At 40.6% G+C, this 13177-nt stretch overlaps 1 protein-coding gene across 1 annotated transcript in view; it reads right to left on the bottom strand.

Moving 5' to 3' along the window:
* The window catches only part of PPP2R2A (protein phosphatase 2 regulatory subunit Balpha), an 80675-nt gene extending 68065 nt beyond the window's left edge, over positions 1-12610 (bottom strand). The window contains exons 1-2 of the mRNA XM_008060856.2: positions 12549-12610; positions 12081-12155 (exon numbers count right to left, since the gene is read on the bottom strand). Of these exons, the coding sequence (XP_008059047.2) occupies positions 12081-12155; positions 12549-12585 (112 nt within the window). The 5' untranslated portion in view covers positions 12586-12610. The remainder of the gene's footprint in view (positions 1-12080; positions 12156-12548) is intronic.
* Positions 12611-13177: the final 567 nt, after the last annotated feature.

Here is a 13177-nt window from a genome sequence, read left to right as displayed (position 1 = left end):
AGGCGGGGTTGGCAGTAGTGGGAATCTGCCGGGGGGAGGGGAACACACCTCATCATCAAGGGTACCTACATAAAGAACGTTTGTATATCTAACCCTGAACTGTACTCACACCTTCAAAATAAAGAAATTAAAAAAAAGAAAAAAACCTACTTACTGCCTACAACAGCCTGTTTCTCTTGAAATGAGCCTTCCCACTCTTAGTCGACAGAAAAGATTCCTCTTATGCTGCCATACAAAGTCATGTACTCTAGGCTATTAAGAATCTTACCTTGTGGTAAGTTGGAAAAAACAGACAGAATAACACCAAAAAGGTTCTATTTCTACCTCCTGCAGAGCAGACCTACAATTAACCTGCAATGGCAGATTATGAAAAGCAACACTGTTCCAGATCTAACCTTGTTCTAGAACTTTACAAAACTAAAATGTTGCTATTCTTTTACCTGCTCTGGTTTCTCTCTTTAACACACTACTGAAGAATTTGGATTCCCTCTGAATAAAGAAAAACAGGCAACTGGGTGGGAGTCCAATATATCCCTCTCATGTTTACCCATGAGAAACAGCAGTTTTTAAATAAATAATAAAAAGGTGGGAACACATTAAATTTGTCAAGTCCAATATTGTAGAGAAGATTCATTCCTCCAGTATGATATCAGAAATAAGCAGCAGATTCTTAAAAGAACACCCTTTTGATAGCCTAAAACCGTCAACACCACAGAAAACACCCTGATACCTCCAAATTCAGTGTCCAACAGAGGAGTTTCAACAGGCATATACATACAGGCAAAACTAGATTCAAGCAGAGGTTCTTAAACATGGTCACTATTCCATAAACCCCATGAACTGGATCAAAGATCATTCAAAGACTTCAGAAGAGAAAATTCCAGGTGATATTTAAACATTCAGAGAGGATTTAGAAACTAAAGCTACAAGAGTATAACTCTAGGCATCATGGCATACAGAAATACCCAAGAGTCCACAAACACCAGAAGTAAAGATCCAGATGAAATTTTAATCAGCTATTGCTAATATTAGCTAAACACATATTAATTTTTTCTGATTTTTAAAAAAGTAGCCAAGTTTCTTTTTTTAATAAATCTAATGTTTAAATCTGGATGGAAAACTGTTGCAGTTAGTTTTAAGTCCCACATACTTTAACAATTTTTCTAAAGAGTAGAAATAGCCCCCAAAATACTGAAACTATTAAGCAATGAATCGTTAATATGTTAATACTGCTACATTCTTAGAATGAGACATTTAGCAACTATTTTAAAATGGAATTATATAGGATTTACAGAAAAAAACTCTTCCTTCTCCCTTTCCTTTAGTAGTTAAAAGTTAAGAAATAGTTATCATACCAATTTTGTGCCTTTCTTCCAAGAAAAGACAACATATCAAACTGCTACATGTTGGACTCAAAATAAAACACAACATCAACAATTTACTTCTAATGACCAAGTAACCTACCCAGAAATGGCACTCAACTAGACTCTGAGGATTTCAGCTGGACTTAAGCAGAGACATTGTGGAAAAAGCCCTAAAACACTTTTAGGGCTAACACATTTTGGCAAGTATGCTACTGGGATTTAATCTCTGTAGGGGAGAGGTAAGTTTAAAATAGATGCTTTAAAGTCCTGAAGGTATCTTTCCTTCACCAAGATCACCAGATAAAAGAACTCAAGGCAGATTTAATTTGGTATCTAAAGAACAGCAAGGGAGTAGCCTGAAACGTCCTCAAGTCACAGAAGTCACTTCTATAGGAACGCATTATAGACATCCACGCACAAAGGCAGTACACTATCTTGTGGTCCATAAGACTTTTAAGACATTATTAGTAAAATGTCATCTATTTACAGACTAAACTGAGTGTCCAGTTTTTTGAACAGCAGGATTTCTTTATGCTCTTAAACGGAGGACACCAAAGACCTTTCATTAAATTTAAAAACATTTATTCATTGTAACATGGTAATAAACCTCACACAAGAACAAATAAGTTATGAAAAATGACTATATTTCCCCCAAAAAAACTAATGGAAAGATACTGTTTTACACTGCTGCAAGTCTCCTTCATATTACCCTAACAAAATGAACAGTCTCCTAATGGCTTCTGCATTCCATACTGTACTACAATATGCTGTGTTGGTTAAATGTATGAAGAAAATCCAACTACACTCAGATATACAGCTGGAAAGGGAGGAGTATTCTAACAGGTTTTTCGGGTAATTAGGGACACCCCTTTGATACTACACCCCAACTCCACGAGTGGTAGTTTCTTATAGGTCTGTGGAATCTGAAAGCTATCAGTAGTCTGTTACATCAAAATGCAATGCTCCAGCTTGCACTTTTACTTATGCATGATTGTGTAACATCACATGCATCGGTCACTTGTAAAAGACTGACTCACTAGGTTATGATCTTCCAAATGTTGACACATTGCATTACACAGTATCAAATATCGCATTCATTAACACTACTACAATTTCATCTGAAAAGTTTTTTTTTTGAGTTGGAGTCTCATTCTGTCGCCCAGACTGGAGTGCAGTGGCCGCTCCCAGCCACCGCAGCCTCGACCTGCTGGACTCCAGCGATCCTTCCGCCTCAGGCTTCCAAGTAGCTGGAACTACAGGCGCGCACTACCACACCCGGCTAATTTTTGATTTATTGTAGAGATGAGGTCTCACCAAGTTGCCCAGGCGGGTCTTGAACCCGCCTCAGGCATTCCACTCACCTCAGCCTCCCAAGGAGCGGGATTACAGGCTGAGCCACTGAGCCCAGCTCATCTGAAAAATTTTTATAGGAAAGCTGTCAAGCTCATGATGGCAGATATACATATTCCAAAATTCTAATTTTTTGTTTCAAAGCTAAATTTTATCATGGGCAACAGATACTATAAACTGAGGAGACAGGTTCACTGTGCATTTGACAAAGTATCTGCCCAATGAAAATGATGTGCCAGTTGGGCAGGGTGGCTCACACCTGTCATCCCAGCACTTTGGGAGACCAAGGCAGGATGACTGACTGCTTAAGCCCAGGAGCTAGAGACCAGCCTGGGTCACACAGTGAGGCGCCCATCTCTACAAAAAAAACAAAAAAATTAGTTGGGTGTGGTGGTGCACATCTGTAGTCCCAACTACTCGGGAGGCTGAGGCAGAAGGATTGCCTGAGCCCAAGAGGTCGAGGCTGTGGTGAGCCATGGATCCCACACAGCACTCCAGTCTGGGTGAGGGAGTGAGACCTTGACTTGAAAACGGGCTGGGCTCAGTCTGTAATCCCAGCACTTTGGGAGGCTGAGACGAATGGATTGCCGGAGCCCACGGGTTCGAGACCAGCCTGGACAACTTGATGAGACCTCATCTCGACAATAAATCAAAAATTAGCCAGGCGTGGTAGCACACGCCTGTAGTTCCGGCTACTTGAAAGGCTCAGGCAGAAGGATAGCCGGAGCCAAACAGGTCAACGTTGGGTTGGCCTTAAGTGTGTCACTGCACTCCAGCCCGGGTGACGGAGTGAGACTCCATGAATGAATGAATGAAAGAAAGAAAGAAGGAAACAAGGAAGGAAGGAAAGAAAGGAAGGAAGGAAGGAAGAAATGTTCTGTAAAAAGAGCAATTAGCTCAGCTTGAAACACAAGTAGCTGCACCAACCACCAGACTTTGTTCGCAGAAGGGTTTTAGGTGTACCTTTCTCTTTGTCATGCAGAACGTTTAACAGATATGCATTCAAATTGAGAGCTAATAAAAGCAATAGTTTTTACTGCTTCATCAAAGCATTCTGACAACTGTTTAAACTGCCAGTACACGGTGACCAAGATGACCACAATCCAAGTGCCACTGTGTGCCACTGCCTTGAATCATGCTTAGGCGCCAGCAGATTTACCCACATGGCGTCTGCAGCACCACTGCCAGTGTCAGAGCAGGGAGAAAGGCAAACACCATCTTAGTATTATCGTGGGAATAGTTCTGACTTCACACAGACCTTCTGAATGAGCTCAGGGGTTGCCAGATCACACTTTAGAGAACTGCTGGACTAAATGAAACCCTTGACAAGGGTTGTGGACTTTTCCTGACCTGAAAAATGCTCACACATACAATCACACACTATTTTACATACAACCGCAGAAGGCTCACAAAGCCCTTATAACCCATCTACAGACTGGGGTAAGATGCCATTAGCAGAACGTCCAGCAAATCTCCAAAACAACTTTAATGACTTCAAAGCAAAACTAGTTACTAGGCATTGCAAATAAACTTTATTATTATGAGCATGCTGCATCCCAACTACCTCAAACACCTTCACCCAAATGAAAAGATCAAGTTTCTAAATAAATGACATTAGGAAAATTAAAAGATGTGGGGTAAGAATTCCAGTTTCACAACCTGGTCAAGATTACAGTCAATAAATTAATTTTCCCAACAACTCATAGAGTTTTGAAAAGAGTAATAAATACATATAAAGCACCTAAAACAGTGCCTGGTACACAGTTAAACACTCAACAAAAATGCTAGTTGCTGTGATGGCCATGCCATCTCTTCGTTATACTGACTACACAGCAGTTTATTTTTAGAAAATCTCATTTGCACCCAGGTCTTTATGAATCCTTGCAGTTGAAGATATTAGCTGACACATCTGTCTCCAATCCTTCAGGCTTCCCATTTAACAGCATAAGAAACTTAAAGTGTAGTTGACTTTTCTTCCCGCAACTCAACTTTAAGACACATTAGGCAGGCTAGGCGTGGCGGCTCACCCTTGTAATCCCAGCACGTTGGAAGGTGGAGGCAGAAGGACTGCCTGAGCTCAGGGTCAAGACCAGCCTGAGCAACCTGGCGAGACCTCGTCTCTACAGTAAGTCAAAAATTTATCCAGGCATGGTGGCATGCACCTGTGGTTCGAGCTACTCGGAAGGCTGAGGCGGAAGGATCACCTGAGCCCAGGAGGTCTAGGCTGTGGTGGCAGTGAGACTCAGACTCAAAAAACAAACAAACAAACAAAAAAGATACACTAGGCAAATATGTATGTTCAATTACATAACACACAGAAACCTCTTCATTTTTTTTTTTGCTTCAAACAATCTCTCATCATTCTGCTTATTCCACAATTTTCAAGGAATTTACTTGATTTTAAGATTTAGTTCACTATTAGAGGGTATTAATAAATGCCTAGGTTTAATTTCTTTTTCTTTTTTTCTTTTTTTTGAGACAGGGTTTCCTTCTGTGGCTCGGGCTGCAATGCAGTGGCATAGCCATAGCTCACTGCAGCCCCAAACTCCTGGGCTCAAGCAATCCTCCCGCCTAAGCCTCCCAGATAACTAGACTATAGGCGTGAATCACCATGCCCAGCTAGTGTGTAAAATTTTTTGTAGACACCAGGGCTCATATTGCCCATGCTGGTCTCACATCCCTGGCCTCAAGTGATCCTCCCACCTTGGCCTCCCAAAGCACTAGGATTACAGGTGTGAGTCACTGCACCCAGCCTAATTTATTTTTACTTATTTTAATAACCTGAGACAAAATGTCAGTTAATATGCATTCAATGGCCACTATCTCTCTCAATTTTCTAATAAAGGAATGAGAAAAAACTTATCATCTTAAAATAAAGCAATACTATATTTTTAATACTAATTAAAAATTAGTATTTTTAAATACTAATATTAAATACTGTCATTCATGTAACTTAACAGGCAACTTCACTACTTTAAGAAACTGTACTGAGTGAGGTCTCCTGGACTTCAGCCTGCAGGAAGGCTGTTATTAAGGAAAAAAGTGTTTAACGTCATACGAGATAAGACTTTTCAATAAGACTTTTGTCATAGGTTTACTAGGTTTTGTAATATAACCAGTGTGCCACTACTTTGAAATCTGCACAACAACAGGGTTCTACTATTGTTATCTACTAACTGACATTAGTGCCTATATCTAACATGCACATTATTCTAGTAACACATATGAGAAATGACCTTAAATTCTGCTTATGGCCGGGCTCAGTGGCTCAGGCTGTAATCCCAGCACTTTGGGAGACCGAGGAGAGTGGACTGCCTGAGCCTGAGCCTGAGGGTTCAAGACCAGCCCAGGCAACTTGGCAAGACCTCATCTCTACAATAAATCAAAAATTAGCCAGGTGAGGTAGCGTGCACCTGTAGTTCCAGCTACTTGGAAGGCTCAGGTGGAAGGACTGCCAGAGCCCAGCAGGTCGACGCTGAGGTGGCCGTGAGTGAGCCATTGTACTCCAGCCTGGGCAACAGAGAGAGACTCCAACTCAAAAAAAAAAAAAAATTGTTTATATTGTGACACCAAGTATATGGAATGGATTAAAAACCATTAAATTTTGTGTGATATCTTAAGGATTATTTGTTTCTCAGAATTTTACTTATGCCCTTATTTGGGGTGCTGTTAAAACTACCATTAAAAAAATATTTTCAGCCGGGCTCGGTGGCTCAGCCTGTAATCCCGCGCCTTTGGGAGGCTGAGGTGAGTGGATTGCCTGAGCCCGCGGGTTCGAGACCCGCCTGGGCAGCGAGACCTCATCTCTACAATAAATCAAAAAAATCAGCCGGGCGTGGTGGCGCATGCCTGTAATTCCGGCTACTTGGAAGGCTGAGGCGGAAGGATCGCCAGAGCCCAGCAGGTCGAGGCTGCGGTGGCCGGAAGCGGCCACTGCACTCCAGTCTGGGTGACAGAGTGAGACTTCCACTCAAAAAAAAAAAAAAAAAAAAGAAATATTTTCCAGCTGGGCTCGGTGGCTCGGCCTGTAATCCTGCACCTTGGGAGGCTGAGGTGAGTGGATTGCCTGAGCCCACGGGTTCGAGACTCACCTGGGCAACTTGGCGAGACCTCATCTCTACAATAAATCAAAAATTAGCCGGGCATGGTAGCGTGCACCTGTAGTTCCAGCTACTTGGAAGGCTGAGGCGGAAGGATCTCCAGAGCCCAGCAGGTCGAGGCTGCAGTGGTCGGGAGCGGCCACTGCACTCCAGTCTGGGCGAGAGTGAGACTCCAACTCAAAAAAACAAAAAAATTTTTTCCAAGAACCTGTCCACAAGGCTAAATCTTATGAAAAATAAACAGCAAAAAAAACCAAAAAACAGGGAGGCTGAGGTGAGTGGATTGCCTGAGCCCACGGGTTCGAGATCCACCTGAGCAAGTTGGCGAGACCTCATCTCTACAATAAATCAAAAATTAGCTGGGCGTGGTAGCGCGCGCCTGTAGTTCCAGCTCCTCGGAAGGCTGAGGCGGAAGGATCTCCGGAGCCCAGCAGGTCGAGGCTGCAGGAGCCGGGAGCGGCCACTGCACTCCAGTCTGGGCGACAGAGTGAGACTCCAACTCAAAAAAAAAAATAAATAAAAATAAACGAAAAATAAGCAGGAAGCACAACTGAAAATACACAATGCATTTGGATCCAAATTCTATAAAATCAGGTTTCACATAATAAAATCACATCCTAAAATAATTCTCTATGAAAGTTTAAGTGTCAAATATGGGGATGAGAAAAATTACATACATTAAATTAATAAAACTTAATTATTTAATATAAAATGGTTAATGTTAAATTGTTAAATAATAAAAATGTACATTAAAATAATTAAAATAACCATCTTAAATGATTAATAGTTGTTCCATACTTTGACTAAATATTAGACAGTTCAGATTATACACATGTATTTGCATTCTGAATAACTAATTCCCACAAGTAAAATTTAAACAAACTAACAGATTATCAGAACTGGTACCGCAAAAAATCATTGAAAAAAATTCCTTACTACTTCACTCTAAAATGAACTTGGCTTTCTATTTTCTTGAACTCGGATTTTAAAAACAATAATATTTCTATTACTGAATAACAAAGGGATGGAAAAGGAAAGGGCCTGTGACGTTAGTGCAACGAAGGCAGCACGGCCACTGATGGTCTGGGCAACAGGAGCTCACTACTCGACTCCACATACTTTCTGGAACGTCCCAGAATGAATTTTTTAAAATGCACAATGTAGGCGAATTAGCCAACAGGCCATTATTGTATTACCTTGAGGAAAAATGAAGCGAGTATCACAGAGTACTACTGGTTCAGTAGTGAACACCTGCACGGTCATAATAATGTAAGCACTGACTTCTCATTTAACCATAGTGTGTGATGCAACATCAGGGCATGATGGGAGGGAAATGGGGGTGATCATGTGAAACCACTCAGTCTTCATCTGCTAGAGAAGGAAGTCAAGTGGAAAGTCTACATCGACAAGATATATAGAAATATCATTTTATTCCCCCAAAACATGGTTAAGCACCAAGGAATCCAGCTGAAGAGTTGAACAGTTGCTCTTAAGAGACGGTCTAGGGACAAGGGAGCAGGTGAGCTCTGAGACTGCTATTTTTCATTCTAAACTCTTTAGTACAGTATTAGCATTTCTTTAAGAACAAAACCAAAAGACCCTTTTACTGTGATATTTAACAGAAGAAGAAAATCAAGCAAAAATGTACAGGTTAATCAGTCATTACAAAACATGGAGGTCAAGACAGCCCCTAAAGGCCTCCCCAGCCCTCTCCAATCCAAAGTCCTCCTGCTCACAGGTAACAGCTACACTGACTTTTATAGTACTTTTTTGCTTTACTTCATAGCTTTCTGTCTAGTTTTGCCAGCTTCATATGTGTAGGAGCTAGAATAAAAACCCAACACCACCTGACTTCCTTGTTTCATACAGCGTCAACCCAGTAATAAATCCTGCCAAGTAAATAAATCTGATTGCCAGAAGTACATCTCAATCACTCCCTTTCACCAGTTCTCTCCCCTTCAAAATTTAACAAGAACAGTAACATTTGTATTACTTTATTCGACAAATATTCAATGCCTACTGTGTGCCAGGCACTGGCAATTTATAAAGCATGTCCTGCACTAAGCCCACAAAACAGTAGAGGCCTGGGGCACTAAGTAGGATACCTATGTAACAAAGTGCTGTAAAGAAAGACTTTAAAAATAAATATTTTCAGCCGGGCTCGGTGGCTCAGCCTGTAATCCCACGCCTTTGGAGGCTGAGGTGAGTGGACTGCCCGAGCCCGCGGGTTCGTGACCCGCCTGGGCAGCGAGACCTCATCTCTACAATAAATCAAAAAATCAGCCGGGCACGGTAGTGCACGCCTGTAATTCCAGCTACTCGGAAGGCTGAGGCGGAAGGATCGCTGGAGCCCAGCAGGCGAGGCTGCGGTGGCCGGGAGCGGCCACTGCACTCCAGTCTGGGCAACCGAGTGAGACTCCAACTCAAAAAAAATAAAATCAAACAAACAAACAAACAAATAAATAAATATTTTCCAAAAGAGGCAAGCAAGTCAAAGGGTTAAAGGCATGACTTAAGGATAAGCAGGAGCCTGGTAAGAGAACTGACGGGCACTGCAAGGTGACAACAGCAAAAACAGAGACCCATAAGTAAGAGTACAGAACTTGTTTAAAGAGCAGTATCCATTTAGCTGGATCACTGGCCACAGGAACAAACAAACTTAGTGCTAAGTAGAGGCCATACTGAACAAAGGTCGATCTTATAGACTGAAATGTCTGAATTTAATTCCTATTCCAGCGGATAGAGTGATCTGGGGAAGATTTTTGAGAAAAACGGCAAAACTGGGACTGCATTTAAGCTTAACTTAGAAGCAAAACATAAGATGAAAAAGCAGGAAATAATTTAAGCAGTTACTCAAGTCCAGATGAAAGACAGTGCAAACCTGAACAAAGGTGAAAGAGGGTATGGAAAGAAGATTAAGGCATTACAGGAGTAAAAATGGTATGCCCTGGCAGCTGACTGCACACAGATGGGAGAGACAATTTGGAGCCTTTGTTGGAAAAGAAACCAAGATGTATCATTAGCAGACAACAGGAGAGCTAAACTAAAGGATGAGCTAGATGTAACTTGTTTGGAGATTAAACCTAGGGAGAAAAATGTGTTAATAATCTTACTCTACTTCAGAAAAACAAAGCTTTTCTTGATAATATAAACAGTATTCTATAAAGACTATGACATACAAACTACAGTGCACAAAAACACTCAAATTAAAGCTATGTATTTTGAAACTGGATGCTTTTTATACTTAATACATTTGTAAAGACATAGTTCTAAAAAAGTCATGTTTTTACTAAAATATACATTAACATTTTAGAATGCTAGGAACGTACATGTTAAAATAATATTTAACAACTTCAAAAGAAAATTTAATGAATAGGTAGCAAAATGCAGCTATTAGCAGAAGAGAACTATAACTGATCCATTATATACAGTTAACCTTGATTTAATGTTGTCAGTAGGTTCTTGGAAACTGCGATTTTAAGCAAAACAACATGTAACAAAACCTACATCAACTCCCAATAGATGTGGAACAAAAGGACATAAAGTCACAGTTCTCAAGAACCTACTGATGATAATAAGTGAGGTCTTACTGTATATACTACAAGTTATCATTTGTTTGAGTTAGGTAAGTGATGCTCAGTTTGAAACAACGTCTTCTGACTAAATAAAAGCCATGTGGTCTTTCTGCCTAAAGTTTAGCAAGCAGAGCTCCTCATGGGCAGGGTTTATGTTCCAGACACAAGTACCCTCAGCGCTCAGCATTTAGGAGACGTTTGATAAAGAGAATAAATGGAATTCAACCAAGGAATGTTTTCCAAGCATACAGCACTTTCATAACTCGGTGAGTATTACACAACAGCACAGAACTAACGATCCCATATTGAAGTGTCGACTATTCAACAGGTAATGGAGTTACGACATGAGTGATGCACGACTCCTCCCTTGAAGTTAGGATTTATTTCTCTAAACAAAGCAAACACCATGGACTTCACCAGAAAATCCTGACTGACCATCAGAGCGTCTCTTCTGTAAGTTTCTGGTTTCTCATCTGAAAACAGATAAGGATCCAACAGAAAAAGAATGTGAGTGCGCTCTGTAAAATATGATAAGTCTAACTATGCCGGCTGGCTTCTCGGAGCAGTCACCACTCTGATCAGACATTTCACTAACAATGACATTGACACAAGCAAATAAAAGCATTCGTCTGGCTCAACACACAGCCATCACCCTACCACCACTGGAAAAAATCCTCAAAACAAACAGTACTCTACACAGCAGGTCAGAAATAAGATCTTAATACGAGGACATACAATCTAAAGAAAGAAGATTTATATATTTTCACTAGACATCTTTAAAAATCAGAAGTGCATGTTTTAATCTGAGTTTTGTTTGGAAAAATTTCTACCGTAATTCAAGACACAGAATACTATGAAAATTCAAGCTTTAGTATTTCTGAGCAATGAAATAATGCAACTAACTACTTTGTGGGAAATAAAGCCTCCACCGCCTAAGAACATCTCAAATGAATGCAAAACCTTGAAGTTTCAAAACTTTAGATGAACTTTTGAAATACGCCAATAAACCAATTTGGGGGCAAAATCAGACTTGAGCACTTCAACTGATCCAACATAGTTTCTTTCTCACTGCACAAGAATATGACAAGCTCCCCAAAAGACAAGTTATATATTCACAACATTGTTACTTTCTTTTTCACCTAAATTAATCCCTGAACAACAACAAAATGAATGATTTGAGACAGCACTTCTTCACAGAAAATGACATCAACACCACACTCCCTAAGTAGGCAAAAAAAAAAAAAAAAAAAGCTTAAAATCTTCCCATAAAAATAAAAGATGACGTCAAGGATGCGGAGCTAAGTGTTGATGGCACTTATTTCAACATAATTGTTTCAAAACAATGTACCCACATGAAAATGCATCCCTGTTTATCTGTATGTGGGATTTATATGACAAGGAGACCTTTATCATATGGGCTTCAGAGCTTTCTTGTGATTATTTTATTCAGATCATCTACTGCTCCTTTCATTTAAATCCAGGGTAAAAATAATACAACAAGGCACAAATACAAAAGAGATTGAAGCCCATATTACAGAAAGGTCACTTTTAAAACTGTTTTCCCACTTCTTGGACAATAAACACCAAATCTGCTTGAACTAATAAAGACTTGGCTTCAAGGAAATCCCTCAGTGATCAAGATTTTGACAAGATTCCACATCCCCATTTTGCAGGATTAAACGCTTTCTTACCTTCTGCTACATCATCATCTACGGCTCCTTTCACCTGAGAAAAACACCACTGAATATCATTCCCTCCTCCAGCTCCTGGAAAAAGAAAACATACCAATTAAAACCGAGTTCTGCTCATGTTTACTCTCGTAAACACAGGGAGGTAATCCATGGCTGGCATGACACGAACAGCCCAGCACTGCCCACATACAAAACTACCCCCGGGGAGCACCAATTCGGAAAAAGGTTCGTCCCCAATAGCTGGCACGGCATTAAAAAGAGAAAAGGATTCTAGGTGTGAACTATTTAAAGGCATATGTTCTGTGGTTATCATTGTACATCTGTTCAAAACTTCCCTTCCATCTTCCCTCAAAACACAGCAAAAGCCTTACATTCCAGCAAGACCTACCAGAAAATAAATACCAAAAGTTAAGAGATTTCTTTTAACCGCACGAGAAGCTTGCAAAAGAGTTAATAAGGTTAAACTACCATGAAACATAGAACGAAGAGAAAACTTCGGGAACATTACCGCCTCGGTGAGGAGTAATGACTCATATGACCCTATCACCAGAGCGCGCACACAACACACACAACACCCATTTCTTTGCATTCATTACCAGCAAATCACTGGCTCCAGACCGAAAGGAAAAGAAACCAAAAAGAATGCTGCTCGGGAGATTGTCAAAGGAAGCTTGCTCTGCCTCCCTTCACCTTACCCCTCTCCGAATCCAAAAGACCCGGCCAAGATCCATTCTGCCAATTTGTCATCATCTTGTGCAAAACAATTTTAATCTCATTTCATTATTCACCAAGGCCAAAGAGCAGCTTGCCTACGGCAAGCCGAAAGTCGGCCCAACTTTTTTAAAGGTTTAATGATCTCTCTAAATATTGAAGCATGGATGGAAAATCGGTGTAGGCTCGGAATGTTTCTATCTCACTTCCAACTACTGAGGAGAAAATGGTGAAGACGTCCTGGATCTCTGGAGGAAAAAAAACTGAATCGAAACCTAGAAGCGGCTCTAGTAGATGAAGAAAGATATGAAGAAACCTTAAAATGCACAAAAAATGCTCAGAGCAATAACCACATTACCTCTCCCTCCAGTCCCGTTCCTGCCAGA

Source organism: Carlito syrichta, unplaced genomic scaffold, assembly GCF_000164805.1.
Source record: "Carlito syrichta isolate Samal-C Ts95f unplaced genomic scaffold, Tarsius_syrichta-2.0.1 Scaffold304746, whole genome shotgun sequence".
NCBI classification, from domain to species: Eukaryota; Metazoa; Chordata; class Mammalia; order Primates; family Tarsiidae; genus Carlito; species Carlito syrichta.
The sequence above is the reverse complement of the archived record's forward strand: the minus strand, read 5'-3'. Positions and strand labels throughout refer to the sequence as shown.